At 42.2% G+C, this 21614-nt stretch overlaps 1 protein-coding gene across 6 annotated transcripts in view; it reads right to left on the reverse strand.

Annotated features, from left to right (window-relative positions):
• Positions 1 to 9173: 9173 nt before the first annotated feature.
• ATG4B (autophagy related 4B cysteine peptidase) overlaps positions 9174 to 21614 on the reverse strand; it is a 36433-nt gene continuing 23992 nt past the window's right edge. For all 6 annotated transcript variants that reach the window (XM_056564716.1, XM_056564713.1, XM_056564711.1 and 3 more), the window contains exons 6-13: positions 20381 to 20453; positions 20218 to 20297; positions 17217 to 17374; positions 15823 to 15901; positions 15515 to 15660; positions 14423 to 14479; positions 13891 to 13984; positions 9174 to 11964 (exon numbers count right to left, since the gene is read on the reverse strand). In XM_056564716.1, the coding sequence (XP_056420691.1) occupies positions 11891 to 11964; positions 13891 to 13984; positions 14423 to 14479; positions 15515 to 15660; positions 15823 to 15901; positions 17217 to 17374; positions 20218 to 20297; positions 20381 to 20453 (761 nt within the window). In that variant the 3' untranslated portion in view covers positions 9174 to 11890. The remainder of the gene's footprint in view (positions 11965 to 13890; positions 13985 to 14422; positions 14480 to 15514; positions 15661 to 15822; positions 15902 to 17216; positions 17375 to 20217; positions 20298 to 20380; positions 20454 to 21614) is intronic.

The following is a 21614-nucleotide window of genomic DNA, read 5'->3' on the forward strand; positions in this document are numbered from 1 at the left end:
CATTCAGTCAGCGTTTTAACCCTTTAGGTGTTTCACAGGAAAAGCAGCAAAGTGAAGGAGAAAATTCAAAATCTTCATTTTTTACACTCGCATGTTCTTGTAGACCCAATTTTTGAATTTTTACAAGGGGTAAAAGGAGAAAATGTATACTTATATTTGTAGCCCAATTTCTCTCGAGTAAGCACATACCTCATATGCCCATGTAAAGTGTTCGGCGGGCGCAGTAGAGGGCTCAGAAGCGAAGGAGCGACAAGGGGATTTTAGAGAGTACGTTTTTCTGAAATGGTTTTTGGGGGGCATGTCACCTTCAGGAAGCCCCTATGGTGCCAGAACAGCAAAAAAAAAACACATGGCATACCATTTTGGAAACTAGACCCCTTGAGGAATGTAACAAGGGATAAAGTGAGCCTTAATACCCCACAGGTGTTTCACGACTTTTGCATATGTAAAAAAAAAAAAAAAAAATTTCACTAAAACGTGGGTTTCCCCCCAAATTTCAAATTTTTGCAAGGGTTAATAGCAGAAAAGACCCCCCAAAATTTGTAACCCCATCTCTTCTGAGTATGGAGGTACCCCATAAGTGGACCTGAAGTGCACTACGGGCGAACTACAATGCTCAGAAGGGAAGGCGTCATATTTGGCTTTTTGAGAGCAAATTTTGCTCGGGGGGCATGTCGCATTTAGGAAGCCCCTATGGTGCCAGAACAGCAAAATAACCCCCACATGGCATACCATTTTGGAAACTAGACCCCTCACAGAATGTAATGAGGGGTACAGTGAGCATTTACCCCCCACTGGTGTCTGACAGATCTTTGGAACAGTGGGCTGTGCAAAATTTTTCATTTTCACGGACCACTGTTCCAAAGATCCGTCAGACACCTGTGGGGTGTAAATTCTCACTGCACCCCTTATTACATTCCGTGAGGGGTGTAGTTTTCAAAATGGGGTCACATGTTTTTTTTTTTTTTCGCGTTTGTCAGAACCGCTGTAACAATCAGCCACCTCTGTGCAAATCACCTCAAATGTACATGGCGCACTCTCCCTTCTGGGCCTTGTTGTGCGCCCCCAGAGCACTTTGCGCCCACATATGGGGTATCTCCGTACTCGGGAGAAATTGTGTTACAAATTTTGGGGGGCGTTTTTCCCTTTTACCTCTTGTGAAAATGAAAAGTATAGAGCAACACCAGCATGTTAGTGTAAAAATGTTTATTTTTTTACACTAACATTCTGGTGTAGACCCCAACTGTTCCTTTTCATAAGGGGTAAAAGGAGAAAAAGCCCCCCAAAATTTGTTAGGCAATTTCTCCCGAGTACGGAGATACCCCATATGTGGCCCTATTCTGTTGCCTTGAAATACGACAGGGCTCCAAAGTGAGAGCGCCATGTGTATTTGAGGCCTGAATTAGGGACTTGCATAGGGGTGGACATAGGGGTATTCTAAGCCAGTGATTCCCAAACAGGGTGCCTCCAGCTGTTGCTAAACTCCCAGCATGCTTGGACAGTCAATTGCTGTCCAGAAATGCTGGGAGTTTTTGTTTTGCAACAGCTGGAGGCTCCATCTTAGAAACACTGCCGTACAATACGTTTTTCATTTTTATTGGAGAAGGGGGGTGGGGGGGGGGCAGTGTACGTGTGTATATGTAGTGTTTTACTCTTTATTTTATGGTAGTGTAGTGTAGTGTTTTTAGGTTACATTCACACTGGCGGCAGATTACACTGAGTCTCCCGCTAGGAGTTTGAGCTGCGGCGGTAAATTTGCCGCATCTCAAATTTGCAGCGGGGAACTCGCTGTAATCTGCCGCCAGTGTGAATGTAGCCTGTACATTCACACGGGAGGGGGGTCAAAACTACAACTCCCAGCATGCACTGACAGACCATGCATGCTGGGAGTTGTAGTATTGCAACAGCTGGAGGCACACTGGCTGGAAAACCTTGAGTTAAGTTCTATGACCTAACTCAGTATTTTCCAACCAGTGTGCCTCCAGCTGTTGCAAAACTGCAACTCCCAGCATGTACTGATTGCGGAAGGGCATGCTGGGAGATGTAGTTATGCAATGGCTGGAGGCACGCAAGTACAACTCCCAGCATGCCAAGACAGCCTTATGCTGTTCCTGAATGCTGGGAGTTGTAGTTTTGCAAGATTTAGAGGGGTTCAAGTTGTAAATCACTGTCCAGTGGTCTCAAAACTGTGGCCCTCCAGATGTTGCAAAACTACAACTCTCAGCATGCCCAGCCAGCAAACTGCTGTCTGGGCATGCTAAGAGTTGTAGTTTTGCAACATCTGGAGGGCTACAGTTTGAGACCACTTAGTGATCTACAACCTGAACCCCTCTAAATATTGCAAAACTACAAGTCCCAGCATGCCCACACAGCAAACAGCTGTCTGGGCATGCTGGGAGTTGTAGTTTTGCAACATCTGGAGGGCCACGGTTTAGAGACCACTGTAAACTGTGGCCCTCCGGATGTTGCTAGGCAACAACTCACCTAGCAGGACCCGGAAGCCGCCGCCGCACGTGGGGGATCCCCGCATGGAGGATCGCGATCCGGGATCCAGGTAGGGACCTTCGGCGCCGACCCTCCCTGGACGGTTCCCCCGTTTTGCCCGGACACCGATAGGTGGGCAAAGCGGGGGAACCGAACTTTAACCCCCCCTCCCCCGGTCTGCTATCGGTCGGTCGCTCGGCCGACCAATAGCAGGGATAGGAGGGGTGGCACCCCTGCCACCAAACTCCTATCCCTTTAGGGGGATCTAGGGTGTCTCGGACACCTACGATCCCCCTTATTTTCCGGGTCACCGGGTCACCAGTGACCCGTATGACCCGGAATCGCGCAGATCGCAGGTCTGAATTGACCTGCGATTTGCGCGCATCGCGGTCATGGGGGGGTCTCAGGACCCCCCTCGGCGATGTGCCGGGATGCCTGCTGTTAGATAACAGCAGTCATCCCGGCCCGATCACCGCTACTGGTGACGCGGCGCTCCCGGAACCCCGCGACGTACATGTACGTCGCCGCGCGCCAAGTGACACTTCGCGGCGCCGTACATGTACGTCGCTCGTCGTGAAGGGGTTAAACTGTGAGAAAGTGGAGAGATTTTCCTGCAGCAACCAATCAAAGCTCAACTAACGAGCTGTGGTAAAGTGAAAGCTGAGCTGTGATTGGTTGCTGTGGGAAAATCACTCCACTTTTTCTCTCAAACAGTTTGATAAATCTGGGCCATGAAGTTTAGACTGGCTCCTCCCATTTCTCTTGATCACCTTCAAGAGAAATTAAGGTATTCAAGCTATAAGGTAGAAGTAACTGCCTGCAGAGCTCTGCTGCACAGTTGCCTCCATATTTTTTAAATGGAAAAAATGTTAGAATCAGCCCCCGGAGCGTGTTCGCTCCAGGTCTGATTACTGGCGATCACGGGGACGGAGCATAGTGACATCACGGCTCCTCCCCCTCAATGCAAGCCTATGGAGCGACAGCTGTGCAGATGGGAGAAACTCCAGAAGGTCAACCATGAGTACAGCAATCTGCCAATCTGAGTGGCCAGAAAAAGTATCTAAAGGACTCTCAGGCTGTGAGAAACAAACTACAGGGTGGACCATTTATATGGATACACCTTAATAAAATGGGAATGGTTGGTGATATTAACTTCCTGTTTGTAGCACATTAGTATATGTGAGGGGGGAAACTTTTCAAGATGGGTGGTGACCATGGCAGCCATTTTGAAGTCGGCCATTTTGAATCCAACTTTTGTTTTTTCAATAGGAAGAGGGTCATGTGACACAACAAACTTATTGGGAATTTCACAAGAAAAACACTAGTGTGCTTGGTTTTAACGTAACTTTATTCTTTCATTCGTTATTTACAAGTTTCTCTTTGTTTACAGCCATTGACATGCCGTCGAGGTTAACACGTGAAGAGCGGATAGAAATTTTTTGATGTCTGGTAAACGCAGTAACCGGGTCATTGCAGCAGATTTCAATGCAAGACACCCAAGAGACCACCCATCTCCCATGCTACAGTTAGCAAACTGCTTGCTAAGTTTCGTGAAATTGGTTCAGTGTTGGATTTTCAAAAATGTGGACGCATGAAATCTGTCACTAATGAAGAAACATCAGTGGCTGTCCTAGCTTCATTCAGCAAGAGCCCACAGCGTAGCACTCGCCGCATGTCACTGGAGAGTGGCATTAGTCGAACATCCCTTTGGCGGATATTAGCTACTCACAAATGGCACCCTTACAAACTCCAGCTACTGCAGCATCTCAACGAGGATGACCCAGATCGGCGCACTGAATCTGCAGAATGGACAAAGCAAAAGTTGAAACATGACCGTCAGTTTACGCAGAAGATTTTGTTCAGTGATGAGGCAAACTTTTATGCGAATGGTGAAGTTAACAAAAACCACCGCTATTGGTCTGACACTAACCCACATTGGATAGATCCCTTCAAGACTGTTGGAACACAAAAATTGATGGTATGGTGTGGTATATGGGGTACAAAGATTGTGAGGCCATTCTTCATCAATGAAAACCTCAAGGCCACTGGATATGCAAAATTGCTATATGATGAGGTGTTTCCCTCTTTATGCACTGAAGCTGGCACGTTCCCTGAGTTTTTCCAGCAAGATGGTGCACCACCACATTATGGGTGTCAGGTCCGAGCATTCCTAGATGAACAATTTCCTGGAAAGTGGATTGGTCATCGTGGGCCAGTCTCCCTAAGACTTTTATCTTTGAGGTCATCTGAAGGCAATTGTCTATGCTGTGAAGATACGAGATGTGCAGCACCTGAAACTATGGATACTGGAAGCCTGTGCTAGCATTTCTCCTGTGGTGTTGCTATCAGTGTGTGAAGAGTGGGAGAAGAGGGTTGCATTGACAATCCAACACAATGGGCAGCACATTGAACACATTTTATAAGTGGTCAGAAACTTGTAAATAACTCATGAAAGAACAAAGTTACATTAAAACCAAGCACAATATTGTTTTTCATGTGAAATTCCCAATACGTTTGATGTGTCACATGACCCTCTTCCTATTGAAAAAACAAAAGTTGGATTCAAAATGGCCGACTTCAAAATGGCTGCCATGGTCACCACCCATCTTGAAAAGTTCCCCCCCTCACATATGCTAATGTGCTACAAACAGGAAGTTAATATCACCAACCATTCCCATTTTATTAAGGTGTATCCATATAAATGGCCCACCCTGTAGATTATCTGTTGAAGCCACAATTAAACTTTTTGGCCTTTAATTCTTAACATTATGTCTGGAGGAATCCAGGAGCACGCTTCAGCCAGGACTCAGAGTTAATGCCAGGCATTAACCCTTTAGATGCTGCTAAGTTGATTGCGGCGTCTAAACCGAAAGTAAAAGTATCCGGGCAGCTTAGCGGAGCTGATCGGGGCCATCGCGGTGAAACCGCAATGTCATGATCAGCTGAGAGGATGGCAGGAGGTCCCTTGTCTTCCTCGTCCGATCGGTGATCTACTACTCCCAGCCTGTGCAATCAAAAGATTGCATGTTGAATTCTACCCCCTTTCCCATTTAAAAAATAAATAAAATAAAAATAATCATATGTGGTACTGCCGCATGCGTAAATGCCCAAACTATTAAAATATAAGGGTAGTTAAACCACACGGTTGATGGCATACACATAAAAAAAAATACCAAAGTCCAAAATTGTGCATTTTTGGTCACTTAATATACATCATATAAAAATGAATAAAAAGCGATCAAAAAGTCCCATCAAAATAAAAATGGTACCGATAAAAACTACAGATCACGGCGCAAAAAGAGCCCTCATATAGCCCCATATGCAGAAAAATTAAGTTATAGGGGTCAGAAAATAACAATTTTAAACATGCTAATTTTGGTGCATGTAGTTGTATATATTTTTTAAAGTAGTAAAATAAAACCTACATAAATTGGGTATCCTTGTAACCATATGGACCTACAGAATAATGGAAAAGGTGTCATTTTTACTGAAAAGTGCACTGCGTAGAAACAGAAGCCCCCAAAAGTTACAAAAAGCCGTTATATGGGTCTGTAAGTGTAAAATTGAAAGCATTATGATTTTTAGAAGGGGAGAACGAAAAAAACGAAAGTGCAAAAAATGAAAATTGGCCTGGTCCTTAAGGTCAAAATGGGCTTCGTCCTTAAGGGGTTAATGACAATGGACCTTAATGTACTTCCTGATGGGCACCAGGATGTACATTTACAGTGCTCTATTCATGCATGGTAATGGCACACATTAGCAATCCCCAGCAGACCAGAGAAGTAGATCGGCGATAATACTGGCCGGTGCTATGCCTATGCATAGCACTGAACAGTATTAGCAATCTAAAGACTGCTATAGATAGTGTCCTATTGGGGCATAAAAAGGGTCACATAAATGTTTAAAAAAAAAGTTTTAAATAAATGTGAAAGCCCCTCCCCCAATAAAAATTTGAATCGCCCCTTTTCCCCATTTTAGTCAAAATTTAGTCAAAATTTTTTATAAATGTATTTGATATCTAGGCGTGTGAATTTTAATAGTACCTTCACTTGATAGTCTGAACTATCAAAATGTAATGTTAATGATCCCGTATGGTGAACGGCATAAGCGTTAAAAGAAGTCAGAAATTATTGCTTTTTTGGCCACATCAGTCACATATAGTCTATCAGACCTGGAGGCAGATGCTGGACCTTCATAGGGATCCCTTCCCCTTTTGAGAGCCTCTAACTAGATTAAAATCCCCCCGGCCACCTGGTTTCTGTTATTTATGCCCTAATGCTCCGAAGTGCACAGTTGTCACTACCGGCCTATCAGGGGGTAATTTGATCTGTCTCGCCCTTTACGCCTTTTAAGGGGCTCTCGTATTGTAGAGTGTAGCTGGACTGGTGGTGACCCTCTCTCCCCACTATCCCCCCCCCTTCTTGTGCCTGACCTTCCCCTTCCCTCTGCCCCCCTTCTGTCCCCAAGCCTCCTTTCCCCTTCCTGTGTTAGTCTATGTATGCTTTTGTTACTTGTTGGTTTCTACTCTTCTTTTGTTGGCTTTATACTTGGAGTGTTCTATGCTGCCCTCCATTCAGACTTGCTGCTACAGACGGATGATGAAGTTATAGGACCCTGTCCCGCTACAGACCCATTGTGCAGTTTGTCCTATGGTTACCGCAGGTGAAGTCCGGCATTAATTCGTTAGTCGTCGTGATCAAAAGGTGATTGCTGCATCTAAAATGTAAAAAATGAAATCCCAGCTGCTCAGCGGGGCTGATTGGAAAACCTGCAGTGGAATTGCGGTATCCCGATCAGGTGAGAGGACGGTGGGAGGACCCTTACCTAACAGAAAGCCATGGTAGCCTGGAGCACAGCATTGAAAAGTGTATGCAATCTAAAGTTTTCATGTTATAGTCCCCTATGGGGACTTATAAATAGTAAAAATAAAAGTAAAAAAAAAAAATGAAATAACCCCTTTCCTAATAAAAGTTTGAATAATTCCCTTTTTAATACATTTTATGTAAACTAAGAAAAACATAAAGGTGTATCGCCACGTGCATAAAAAAAATACCAAAGTCCAGAATTGAGTATTTTTTGGTCACTTAATATACCATAATATTTTTTTTACAAAAAGTGATTAAAAAGTCCCATCAAAACTGGTACCAATAAAAACTACAGATAATGGAGCAAAAAACGAGCCTCATACATCCCCATATATGGAAAAATAAAGTTTTAGGGGTCAGAAGAGGACAATTTTAAACATACACATTTGTTTACAAAAAGTTATAATTATTATTTTTTAAGTAGTAAAATAAAATCTACTGTATATAAATTAGGTATCGTAATTGTATGGACCTACAGAAAAGCAATAATGGCCCAGAGTTATCAAACTGTGTGAGAAAAACTGGAGTGATTTTCCCACAGCGACTAATCACAGCTCAGCTTTCACTTTACCACAGCTCGTTAGCTGAGCTGTGATTGGTTGCTGTGGGAAAATCTCTCCACTTTTTCTCTCACACAGGTTGATAAATCTGGGCACATGTGTTAATTTTACTAAAAAGGGCACTGCGTAGAAACTAAAGCCCCCAAAATTTACAGAATGGCAGGGTTCTTTTTTCAGTTTCGGCACACAAATAGTTTTTATTTTAATTTTATTTTGCTATAGATTTTGTGGAAAAATTATTGAGGTCATCAAAAGTATAATTGGTGGTACAAAAAACAAGCAGTCATATGGGTCTGTAGGTAGAAAATTAAAGGCGCTAAGATTATAAGAAAGTCAGGTGGTAAAAACAAAAGGGCAAAAATAAAAAATATCTGCAACCTCAAGGGATTAGGGTACGTTCACACGAGCGGATTTTTCGCAGTGTATTTCGTTGCAGATCCGCTGGTGAAGGCCCACACTATGCTGTCTTTACATGTGCCTGCTCATAGCAGCAATACGCGGCTACGAGCAGACACACTGTGATGTGCAGTATACTCGCACATCGCAGGAGCTCTCTGCCTAGCTCAGAGCAGGGAGAGCGGCCGCAATGTGCGAGTACGCCATGCACATCGCTGCAGTGTGTCTGCTCGTCGCGGCATATTGCCACTACGAGCAGGCACATGTAAAAACAGCATAGAGCGGGCCTTCACCAGCGGATCCGCAGCTTAAAATCCGCTGTAAATCCGCTCGTGTGAACGTACCCTTCAAGTGTTTTTTATACTTTAAAGGAAAACGGTCACCCTCACTATAACCTGATACACCGGGTTATAGTGCAGGTGAACAGGAGACCGATGCGGGGTCTTGGACTGCTATACCTACCTGCAGTCTGGAACCCCGATCCTCCGAAGGTCCCCCTCTTTCAGCACTGACTTGCGCTCTGGAGGCTGGCCCACCGTCTAGATTTAAATATTCATAAGCGCCGGTCTCAAGAGCGCTCGTGCCTACTGAGTGCTCACGTGACCAATGCTTATGAATATTTAAATCAAGCTGGCAGCCCGCCTCCGGAGCGCAAGTCAGCGCTGAAAGAGGGGGACCTTCGGAGGATCGCGGTTCTGGACTGCAGGTAGGTATAGCAATCTGAGACCCCGCATCGGTCTCCTGTTCACCCTCACTATAACAAGTAAAGGGGTGCAATTTATAAAAAATAAATAAATACATAAGGGAAAAAAAAAAAAAAAAAGAGGCACTCATTTAATTCCAGAAACATATTAGACAGAGAAATGTGTTGTTTGGCATTGAGTTTATTGTGTGAAACGATGAACTCCCAAAATAATAAAAGGAGAATCAGAGTACTGTAGCTTTACCTGTTTATGGCAGCCTCAATATAATACATATAAATAGTGGAAATTGTCTTACAGTAGTACTACATTACACATCTGTACACACCAGACTGACATCTTACAGCTGTAATCGACAATTCTAACATACTGTTCACCCGGCTTTTATACACTGTGGGTCTCACAATTTTACAGTTTTCCCCACAAAGAAAATGTGGCAGTGTTTCCCAACCAGGGTGCTTCCAGCTGTTGCAAAACTACAACTCCCAGCATGCCCGGACAGCCTTTGGCCTTTGGCTGTCCGGGCATGCTGGGAGTTGTAGTTTTGCAATGGCTGGAGGCACCCTGGTTGGGAAACACTGAAATATGGTGACATCAATCTCATTTATAAGAGTAAATTTTTCCTTTTAGCATAGTGAGAGGGGCACTGACAGTCTACACAGCATGGATGTTTGGGGTTGGACCAAGTATGTATTAGAATGTGGGTTATGATGGGGTTAGAATTGAAGAAACAATCTACTTTAGTATGGAACAAAAGATAGTGGGTCCAGCTTCCAAGCGAAGGTACTATTACAATTGAAGCTTTAAGGGTTTTGCTTAAAACATGGAAGATCCAGGGATAAAAAAACATACATGCCGACGCATTTCGGGCTTAATTCAAGCCCTTAGTCATGGCCTTGACTAAGGGCTTGAATTGAGCCCGAAACACGTCGGTGTGTATATTTTTATCCCTGGATCCTCCATTTTTGATTGAAAGAGCTTTATTTTCCGTTCAGTCAAAAAATCCCTGGATCCTCCATGTTTTAAGAGAAACCATTAAAGCTTGAATTTTAATAGTATCTTCGCTTGGCAACTGGACCCACTATCTTTTGTTCCATGTTCCACACGGGGAGGCGGCCCGCTTTGTCCGAGCTCCAGCAATTCAAAATCTGAGCAAGTCCATTCATCCCTGGTCTACATGGCGAGTGAGCAGAGTTGAAATATTCACTGTTTTGTGTCCATCTACTTTAGTATACATATACATTTGGTTATATGTTAATTTACCAGCAAGAGGTGTGTGTGTGTGTGTGCTTTCAGTACTCTCAAGCCATGTCTCTGCTTTAAAAAAAAAAAAAATCACTGTTTGCCCTTTCACTAAAGGCTTATATAATCTCATATAAACTGGTGACTAAGAATACCTGCCAACCCCACTGAAAAATCTGCCGAAGGTAAAGGGGTACTCCAGCATTTAAAAATAAAAGTATCCCCCTATCCACAGAAACCTGAGCACTGTACTCTGGTATCTCCTAATAGAGACATTGCATGGAATTTATGCCAGCATATCACTCCATGCAGACCTTTTTCATATGGGCTGTGTTCTGTGCAGAGACTGTATGGGGGGGGGGGGGAGTGCATATTTAAAGGGGAACTCCAGCAGAAAATTACTTTTCCCCTATCCACCAGAGATAAGTAGCCGAATGCGCAGGTGGGTGGGGTTGGAGGTAGTGGGACTGTTGGGACTCCCTGCGATCTCGGGGAGGAGACCCAGGCTCTCTCAGTGAGGAGCGCGTGTAGTCTACCTGTAGATGGCACACGCTCCATTAATTTCTATGCAAGCGCCAATGATGTCTGAGCGCTGTATTCTGGTCTTTTTGGTAATTAAATAGAATGTGCTCCGCACTGAGAGCTGGGTCCTGTTCTGGAGATCAGCTACTTATCCTGTAGATAGGGGATACGTTTATTTTTGCGTGAGTTCCCCCAGCTACAGGCTAATGCAACTCATTTTATTCAGAATGACAGGTCCTCTTTAATGTAATAAGCAATAAAGCTCCCATTTTATAACTTTCTATCTTCTGGTCCCTACCTCTTTAGCAGGGGAGTAGATGAGGAGTCTTCATCGCCGACAGCAGTAAGGAGAATTTTTTGCCGCTGTGAGCTGCCACCCAGCTAGCAATAAAGTGGTCTGAGCCCTTTTATTTGCCCACATTATTATTTACACAAGCATTAGAAAGAGAGTGACATGTGGAGGTCTTTTAGGAAACATACTTGTGATATGGGTCAGAACAATCTTAAGCTCAGCTTGCTCTAAAAAATAAACTCAGGTAGAGAAGCTTTTAAGAACATTGAATAAATATTAGTTACAGCCACAGAATGGACTGATTTAGGCAACTGGTATAATGAATTAGTAACAAGCACTGTCATAAGTATCTGACTTTCCGCAGCTCAGTATGAAGTGATCTGGTCAGAAGACAATGTGATATTTCAAACAACCACAAACTATTTGTCACGGAAGGCGAGTAAAGGCTCATTTATGGAATTCTTCATCCCAGTAGATTTGGATGGTATCAATGTTTAACCAAGGCAAGAGTCCGGATTGAGTATTCCACATCTTCATAGGTGGCACACCTCTTCTTTTAAAGTATCTCTGCACATGGAATGTAACAAAACTGACTCTTTACAATGCATTCAGTCTTAGACATGTCTGGGTGTCCTTGCGCTAGGCACTGCATTAAAATACAAGTCGCAACAGGGCTTAGTAGATAGGGCAACTCTTATATCCAGCAATGTTTATAGTACTTTTTTCTGTTTTTTTAGTTTTATGAACAAAGAAGTAGCAGTTTCCTTCTGTACTGTGGAATATTAAGCTTTTCCCCATTTACATCAGTCATATTGTTTTTATGTGTCTTCAAAAAGATAAAATTTCAAATTCTTCATCTTCTGAGTCAAAGAATCTGTCAAGGCGGTCTGCATCTGAGGAATCTAACAAAAGCATGACTTTTATTAAACATGGTAACATCTGGTATTCTTCACTCACATTTCCTCCGTAGCCAATTATAAGTGCAATTCTCATGGAAGTAACCTCTGCAAAAGTGGAGCTACACATTGTCCTGGATCCATCAACCCCCGTCCTTACTACATCAACTGTAAATATGTCTGACCTGCCCTACTACAGTGTCTAAGTATTCACCGCCTTGGACCATTCTACATTTTCTCATTCTGTCTTTTCTTTCAAACTATCCTTCCCCCCAGCAATAAATCATGCTATGCTCTGAAAGGCAGCAGTCAGTGATAAGATCTACAGCAGGAAAAGAGCAGAGTTATGTGCTGAGAAGACTCCTCTGCCAGCAATCTCCTCACACAGAGAGAGGGAGAGGAGGTGTGGCTGTGAAGCCAGAAATCATGTGGTGTTTGTCTTCCAGGAGGGTGGGGGCTAGACTCATTTGAGGGATTTACACAAAGACAAGCAGGATCTGAATATGACATCTTTCTCTAACTCCCTGCATGTAAGTGACAGCTGAAAGAGGGAAACTGCTCTATATAGCTAATAAATAATATTTAGACAAATAAATAGGTTTGTTGAGAGGGAAAGGATGGGCTATGGGTTTAGTTCCCCATAGTACCCCTTTAAGGCTAAAACAATTTAAAAAAAATAAAAAAAAAGGAAAAAGGCTGCCTTCAATCTCCAAAAGATAAAGACACTCTTATACAAGGATACACAATGTCACATATCCGGACAATGAGGAGAAGATACCCACGGTTCCCAGACACGATTATTGAAATTTATTTTATTGCGATTTTATGTAATGGGTCAACAAAACATAGTCCACCATTTGGTAGTGGGAGAAAATATGACAAATTTTAAAATGATTTGCAAATAACAGGGGTGAATACTTATGCATCCAACATATGTCAATTTTCCTGTTCTCCTTATTGCTTGTGTTGATCAGAGGTTTAGTCAAGACTATTTGGATTCCAGTTTATAACTGAAGCAAAATTGGGGAAAAAGTCCAATACTTTTGAATATTTATTCAAGTCACTGTATGTCTATTAAAGTTCTGTGTAACCATTTCCTGGCCATATGCATTTTTTGGAAAATCTGTGTGACAACAAATATGATCATTATATGGTATGTCACTGTGATTTCAAAGAATCCTAAACTGAAACTCAACCCAGTTATGTAGTGATATAGACACGGGGGTTGCTCAATAGGATATTTAGGTGTGATCACAAAAGCCAAGAGACTACCCCTTGGGAAATTACCTCCAAACTTACCATAATTTTTCTCCATGCCTGGCTTGTCGGTTTGGGGGGACGGCCTTGTTTTGGTTGGTTTGTGATTGGGCCATATTCTTTCCTTTTTGTTATGATGGATTTTATGTTGCTTAGTGAGATGTTCAAGGCTTGGAATATCTTTTTATCTAACCTAACCCTGCCTTGTACATCTCCACAACTTTATTCCTGACTTGTTTGGTGAGCTCCTTGGTATATATGCTGCTGTTTGTTCACTAACAAACCCTGAAACCTTCACAGAACAGGCGTATTTGTACTGAGATTAAATTGACGCAACACATTTACAGTTTTTCATCTGTAAATAATGTTGAAATCTTTGTAAGATTCCCCCCAACTTACAAATGGACTATTTTACATAAAACTATAATAGAATTCATTTGATTCTGTGGCTATACCATGACAAAATGTAAAATAAATCCAAGGCGTGAAAACTTATGCAAGGCACTGTATGTGGTATCCAAAAATTGGTGTATCAAGTATATAGCTGACTGGAAATAGAGACAGTTCATTAATATCATGCATTAATGCTACAAACACAATCTATCAGTATATGTGCATTAACCTAAAAAGATTAACATTTTGTAACCATAGTACAAACAATATGTCTGCGCTTACCTGGAGTAAGGTTTAGTACATCAGGATTGGATAGATGGAGCGGCAGATGATCTACCACCTCAAACATAGGCAGGGACCCCCCTGTAAGTGATATCTGCAAATATGTACATTAATAATATGCTTTACAGGAAGTCCCATGGATTTAGGTAACATTAGACATTAATGGAAAAGGTTTCTAAGTGTGCTCTGTGAACTTTTGAAGAGGCCATTCCACAGGGAAGAGGAGGCTGAATTGTGAACATTATCTATTGTTTTATCTATATACTGGTGTCACCAGTAATCCAGTCCGTGATGATATGGAGGACACTGCTGGAAAGGGATCTGTACAGAACAGGAAGTGTCAGTTTAGTTTTAGGCTTAGTGGCCAAACTGAAAACTGCAAGATTCTGGAATTCCTATAGGATGTTCAAAATAAAAACTAAGTAAAAGAACATTTTCTGTTGACACATTCCCTTTAAAATAATAGATTAATGGACACATTAATTACATGCTAGTTACCCCCCTGTATATTGCTTCTGGGTATCATACTGACCTTTCTAATGCGTTGACACCAGTCATCAAAATCTTCTTCAGAACTACAGAAGAATCCCTGAAGAGACAGGATGCATCTATTTATGAAACATTCTTTAAAATAGGTGCAATAGAACAACAATAATTAACCCCTTAAAGGGGTTATCCAGGAAAAAACTTCTTTTTATATACCAAATGGCTCCAGAAGTTTTGTAAATGACTTCTTTTAAAAAAATCTTAATCTTTTTCAGTATTACAAAGTAGAATTGTTGGCGCAAAGAACAAGACCTCAAATGGATTTTTAGGTGGAAAATTGAAAGTGTTATGGCTTTTAGAAGGTGAGAAGGAAAAAACAAAAGTGCAAAAATCGCCAAAGAGGGAAGCGGTTAAAGCAATCAAAATGTAGATTTTCTTCTATTGTGGTTTTAAAAGGCATGTGCCCAGAATAAGGGTTTTCTAGATGGTGGCACCTACATTGGTCTTAACAGAACTTCAATATCACTGACTGGCACACCTCACTTTCTTACTGCAACATACGTGGAAATAAACTTCATTCACACTGATGTTGTTTTAGGGTAGGGTCACACACAGCGCGTCTGCAGTGTATTTCACGCTGCAGATGCGTGACGACATGAGATCCAAAGCTTACTGCACACACAGTGCTGCGACCGGGTAGCTCTGTGTGTCTGTTTGTAGCAAATCCGCTGCAACCATAGCAACCTATCAGATTTTTCACAGGCCTTTAAAAAGTGAAAGAAGAAAACTGATTGGTTGCTATGGGCAACTGCACCACTCTTCCTCTAAACAAGTTTTAATAAATTTCCCCCTTTGTCCTGATATGAAATAGTCTACGACATATGCACTTGCTGTATGTGTACATATTTTTGGGTTAGGTTTACGTTAGGTTGTCAGATTTGTAACCAGGTATTGCATCCTTATATGTTCTTGGGTTGTATATTTTTGTTAACTATAAGTATATGTTGCACTTGCTTTATATTAAGGGTTTGGTAATGGTTATTTCCTCTGCTGCTCCTCCTCTTGATTTTTCATGGTGCTTGTTACCAGCAATAGCAAAATAATGTTGCATGTACAGTCCTTTAAATATGTCACTTACCACAGCAATAGAGGGGTCAATCTCTGACACATGCATCCGGCACGGAGGATGCAGGCAGTGGAAGCTTTCATCTACTATATAAGCACTATCACTGGGCTCCACAGCTGGCTGTGTGGTGTGGGGATCAAGATAAATGAGTTCATCTCCTGTTGGAGAAATGACATTGGAATAATTAGGATAGGTAGACAACTGTCAAACAAAGACATATCTAACTACACAGAAAAATAACCTGCATCATTCACATAATAAAGGAAATAAAATACTTTAGTGTTCTAGATATCAGGGCAATCTTCTATGGCTATACTTACCAACATATCCTATAAAGTAATGAGCACTGTTTGGCCGACCACCAATAACCCCTAATGACTGTGGCAGCATGAAGCAGTGCTGAAAAAGACAATGAAAAACCCAGTTGATAATATGGCTAGCAATGAACTTGCAGGTAGTCAAAGCCGGTGATGTTAGTGTCTTTAGCCTGAAACAAACCTGCATGGTGTGTTCACACTGTATTTGCATCGCATTGTCAGAGGTATACAGTGGAAGGATATAACTAAATGGATACCAGAATACCACTGTATAGACATTCAGTGGCCTTTTACATCATCCCTAAGCATAAAGGCATAAGTTGGGGTACCTATGGATAGTGTAGTGTAAACAACTATGCTATTCTACCTACAGAAAAACAAGGTATACTGACATATACCACCCCACAGGGTGAACGGGGACCTATGGATTTGTTTACTGTAGCTTGGACATTAAAGGGGTATTCCGGGCAAAAACATCTTATCCCCTATCGAAAGGATAGGGGATAAGATGTCTGATCGCGGAAGGCCCACCGCTAGGACCCTGCGAAATCTCCCTGCAGCAGCCCGCATTCTATGCATAGCTGCGTCTGCAGTTTCGGAAACCTCCGGGCTTCCAAGACGGGGACGTGACGTCACACCATGCCCCCTCCATTCACTTCTATGGGAGGGGGCATAATGGCCGCAACGCCCCCTCCCATAGACATGAATGGAGGGGGCGTGGCGTGACGTCATGTCCCCGTCTCGGAAGCCCGGAGGTTTCCGAAACTGCAGATGCAGCTACGCATAGAATGCGGGCTGCTGTAGGGGGATCACGGGGAGGTGGGGGGGGGGGGTTGCGATCAGACATCTTATACCCTATCCTTTCGATAGGGGATAAGATGTTTTTGCCCAGAATACCCCTTAAAGGGGTATTCCAGTGAAAAACTTTTTTTTTCATCTCAACTGGCTCCAGAGAGTTAAAACAGATTTGCAAATTACTTCTATTGAAAAATCAGAATCCTACCAGTACTTATCAGCTGCTGAGTTTGAGTTGTTCTTTTCTGTCTGACGACAGTGCTCTCTGCGGTCACCTCTGTCTGTCTCAGGAACTGTCCAGAGTGGGAGAGGTTTGCTATGGGGATTTACTCCTACTCTGGACAGTTCCTGAGACAGATAGAGTTGTCAGCAGAGAGCACTGTTGTGAGACAGAAAAGAACAACTCAACTTCAGCAGCTGATAAGTACTGGTAGGATTAAAAAATTTTTTTTAATAGAGGCAATTTACAAATCTGCTTACCTTTCTGGAGCCAGTTGATAGTTTTTCACCAGAGTACCCCTTGAAATTTTCTCTGCAAATTAAGTATGGACAAACATTTTAATGCAATAGAATAAAAAAAAAGTATACAAAAAGATATATACCTTCAGGGTTTCGATGTATGCTTCATTGATCTCACTTAGACCCAATCGAAGGGGTATGAGTAATACTAGAGGCCTCCATAAACGGTTTGAATCAGAAGCTTCAGCATGACCATTACACATCGGTCCAGAGTCACAGCTTCCCATTCTGCACAATCTTTCTGTATAAAACATAAAAGCTCACGTCAGGTAATTCATTATACTCCAATACCTTTAAGTGTAGTTAATAGAAATACAGTAATAATGGAGGAAAGAAATCCATATATTGTGGTGCTATGGTATACATCTGCTTTGCCAGACAGATCATAGATCAGTGTTTCCCAATCAGGGTGCGCCTCCAGCTGTTGCAAAACTACAACTCCCAGCATACCCGGACAGCCGTTGGCTGTCCGGGCATGCTGGGAGTTGTAGTTTTGCAACAGCTGGAGGCACCCTGTTGGGAAACACTGTCAGAAATTGTAAGCAGCGCTCTTCCTCCTCTTGTTTGAATTGATAATTACTCAGTATTGCCTATACATGTACTCTCTGTATTGTTAAGTGCTGCATAAGATGTTAGTGCTATATAAAAGTATTTCATGCTGCGGCTGTCTTCTGAAAAGCTCAAGACTAAATGGACACTGTCAACAACTTATTTTTTTTGATATGTTGTAGTACTTATGTACTACAACATATCTCTAATATAGTTTAATTATTTAAAAAAAAAAATTTAAATAGTTTATTTTACATGTTAAAACCGGCCACTAGGGGTCTCCCTCCGGGCAATTGGTCCGAATTCATTCAGGCTGCGCTTGCTCCCTGCCTGTCAATCAGAAAGGTGGGAGCGAGCACTGAGAATACAAAGAATACATTGGCTCGCACGCCGGCCCCGCCTCCCTGCAAACACGCGCCGCCTCTGAAGTCCTGCACTCTACTCTACTCCTTGGGTATGTCTTTTTTGGGGTGGGGGGAGTGCAGTGGGGAGTGGGGTTCAGGGGAGCGGATTATGTGGCCGTAACTCAGATACTGTTTTCACCTATACAAGGTGCCTCCAGCTGTTTCACCACTACAACTCCCAGAATGCCCTGATAGCCAATAGATGTCAGGGCAAGCTGGGAGTTGTAGTGTTGAAACAGCTGGAGGCACCCTGTATAGGTGAACTAATGGCGGAAGTCGGCCCCCAGCAGGCATCAGTGATGTGGTGCCTGCTGGGGAAGTCTGCCTGGTAGTGAGCACACTACCAGGCAGACAAAATGGCATTTAAAGGCAGAAAAGGGGTTAGGGATAGATGGGCAATAGGCAGGGACAGAAGAAAAAAAAAAAAAAAAAAAAAAAAAAAAAAAGGATAGTGGGAGCTACACTTTAAAGGTCCAAGGAATCCAGTTTGGAAAACCCCTGTCTAAATATCTAGCTATTTGATGTAAATGCATTGGAGGAGGACATCATCTCCTCCAATGCATCTACGACTGCAGGTCTACAGGCAGGAGCAGAACTACCATTAAAAGGGGTACTCCTGTGGAAAACATTTTTTTTTTAATCAACTGGTGCCAGAAAGTTAAAACAGATTTGTAAATTACTTCTATTAAAAAATCTTTACCCTTCCACTTTTTAGCAGCTGTATGCTACAGAGGAAATTCTTTTCTTTTTGAATTTCTTTTTTGTCTTGTCCACAGTGCTCTCTGCTGACACCTCTGTCCATGTCAGGAATTGTCCAGAGCAGCATAGATTTGCTATGGGGATTTTTTCCTGCTCTGGACAGTTCCTGATACGGACAAAGGTGTCAGCAGAGAGCACTGTGGACAAGACAAAAAAGAAATTCAAAAAGAAAAGAATTTGCTCTGTAGCATACAGATGCTAAAAAGTACTGGAAGGGTAAAGATTTTTTAATAGAAGTCATGTACAAATCTGTTTAACTTTCTGGCACCAGTTGATTTAAAAAAAAAAAAAAAAAAAAAAAAAAAAGTTTTCCACCGAAGTACCCCATTAAGGCACTGCTTGCAGAGGTGCTAGTTAGTGAGGAGAACCTTGTGGCAGTTAGTACAGTATATATGTTTTGTTGTCTGGTCTGGGATCTGATTTTAGGAGTCTTATCCCAAGTCTAAATTTTGAATACATTTTACAGGTCTGGATTGTGATCTGAATCACTACTAGGGGGTCTGATCTGGGGTTAAAATTGATTTTAGGGATCTGTTATGGGGTTGTGAGTGACTTTAGAGGTCTAATCAAAGGTCTGAATTTTAGCGTCTGTTCTGGATTTTACATTAGCAGATAAATATTGACGTAAATATTTCTACAAAAAGGTTAGGATATGTTAACAAGGCAACATATTTACTGCTGGGACCTTCACCTGATCACATACACATTTAGGCAGAAAAATACTAAAACTGGCTACCCCTTGTCCAGGGTAAAGTAACAAAAAATCCAATGGGGGCAATTTTGAGTTAAAGGACAACTGCAGCGCAATATACACTTATCCCCTATCTACAACATAGGGTATAAGTGTTTGGTCGCGGGGGGGTCCGACCGCTGGGACCCCCCCACGATCTCCCTAACGGGGCGCCGCCATTAGCGCTCATAGTGAGCGCTAAGGCGCGTAGCGTCGTCCTAGAGGTCGACGGTGATGCCCCATCTCCTCCCCGTCCCAATACAGTTCTATTGGGGGAGGCACGAACGCTGCCTCCCCGCCTCTCCCATAGAGATGTATGGAGGAGGCGTGCCGGCTGCAACGTCATGCTGCGGCTGGCACGCCCCCTGCACGGGATAGCCGTGTCTCGGGGACTGTCCAGAGTAGAAGCAAATCCCCATAGCAAGCCTCTTCTACCCTGTGCAGTTTCTGAGACAAGCAGAGATGTCAGCAGAGAGCACTGTTGCCAGACAGAAAAGAACAACTCAACTTCAGCAGCTGATTATTATTGGAAGGATTAAGATTTTTTTAATAGAAGTAATTTATAAATCTGTTTAACTTTCTGGAGCCAGTTGATATATAACATTTTTTTTTCCTGGAATACCCCTTTAATGCCTTACTCACTTATCTCATCAGTCACTACAGTATTATCCATTGCTATGTGAACGGCCATGTTGCTCCACTGATCAAAAGCAGCTAGTTTCCTGCAATAAAAGAAATAAGACAGTAAGCACAGGGTCAACCTTATCAAGTCTGTGGGTAAGAAATAAACTGTGCTCCTAAATACCTCAGCACTTGTGCTACAGTGTTTGGGCCATACCACTGGCCAATGTATTTGCCTTCCCCAACTCCCATTTGGGCTGTAATAAAAAGCAAACAATTACAACGAAGATCTTTAAAGTGTCAGAGATACTACAATACTGTCTGTTTTGCCAGATAAATTCAATATTATTACAGTTACTTGTATGACAACTGTATATTTATCAGTCTTACATTATACAGCATGTTATTGATCGTGCCTATTCCACACTTAAATGTTATACCCTCTGTATAGACAGACCTGTTCACCAAATTTAGCTGATGCCAAAACAATAGGGTTCATGAAAACTGTATTTATAAGGAATCACCGAGCTGAAAAATAGGAATATTTAAAAGAATGGGGTTTAACCATATACTAAGTCAGCGTTTCCAAACCAGGGTGCCTCGTACTATTGCAAAACTTCAACTCCCAGCATGCCCGGACAGCCAACGGCTGTCCGGGCATGCTGGGAGTTGTAGTTTTGCAACAGCTTGGGGCACCCTGGTTGGCAAACACTGTACTAAGTGATTGTGTGGTCTCCATTATACCTTAGATTAGATTTGATACAAATCCCAAGAGCCAGGTATAACATGCCTGAGGAGGCTAGTGCAGAGTAATCATTAAAGGGTACCTCTCATCAAATAAACTTTTTATATATTTTAGATTAATGAATGTTGAATAACTTTCCAATAGCATATTAATGAAAAATATGCTTCTTTCTATTGTATTTTTCCCGATCAGTCCTGTCAGCAAGCATTTCTGACTCATGCTGGAGTCCTAAACACTCAGAGTTGCCAGCCTGCTTTGTTCACAGCCAAACAGGCTGTGAACAAAGCAGGCTGGCAGCTCTGAGTGTTCTCCTTTGTGAACAAAGCAGACTGGCAGCTCGTAGTGTTTAGGACTCCAGCATGAGTCTGAAATGCTTGCTGCCAGGACTGGTAGGGAGACCCCTAGTGGTCATTTCTTCAAAGTGGAAAATTAAATAGAAAGAAGCATATTTTTTAATAATATGCAATTGTAAAGTTATCCTGCATACATTAATCTATAATATATCAAAATGTTTTTGAATGAGAGGTACCCTTTAATATATATATTATATATATATATATAATAAAAACTTTGTAAAAACCTAAAGAAACAGTCATTAGAGTTGCTGGTAATAAAAACCTTATTATAAGTATATATTATAATTATAAATTATATATTATAAGTATAAGAACCT

This window comes from Hyla sarda, chromosome 3 (genome assembly GCF_029499605.1).
Source record: "Hyla sarda isolate aHylSar1 chromosome 3, aHylSar1.hap1, whole genome shotgun sequence".
Taxonomy (NCBI): Eukaryota; Metazoa; Chordata; class Amphibia; order Anura; family Hylidae; genus Hyla; species Hyla sarda.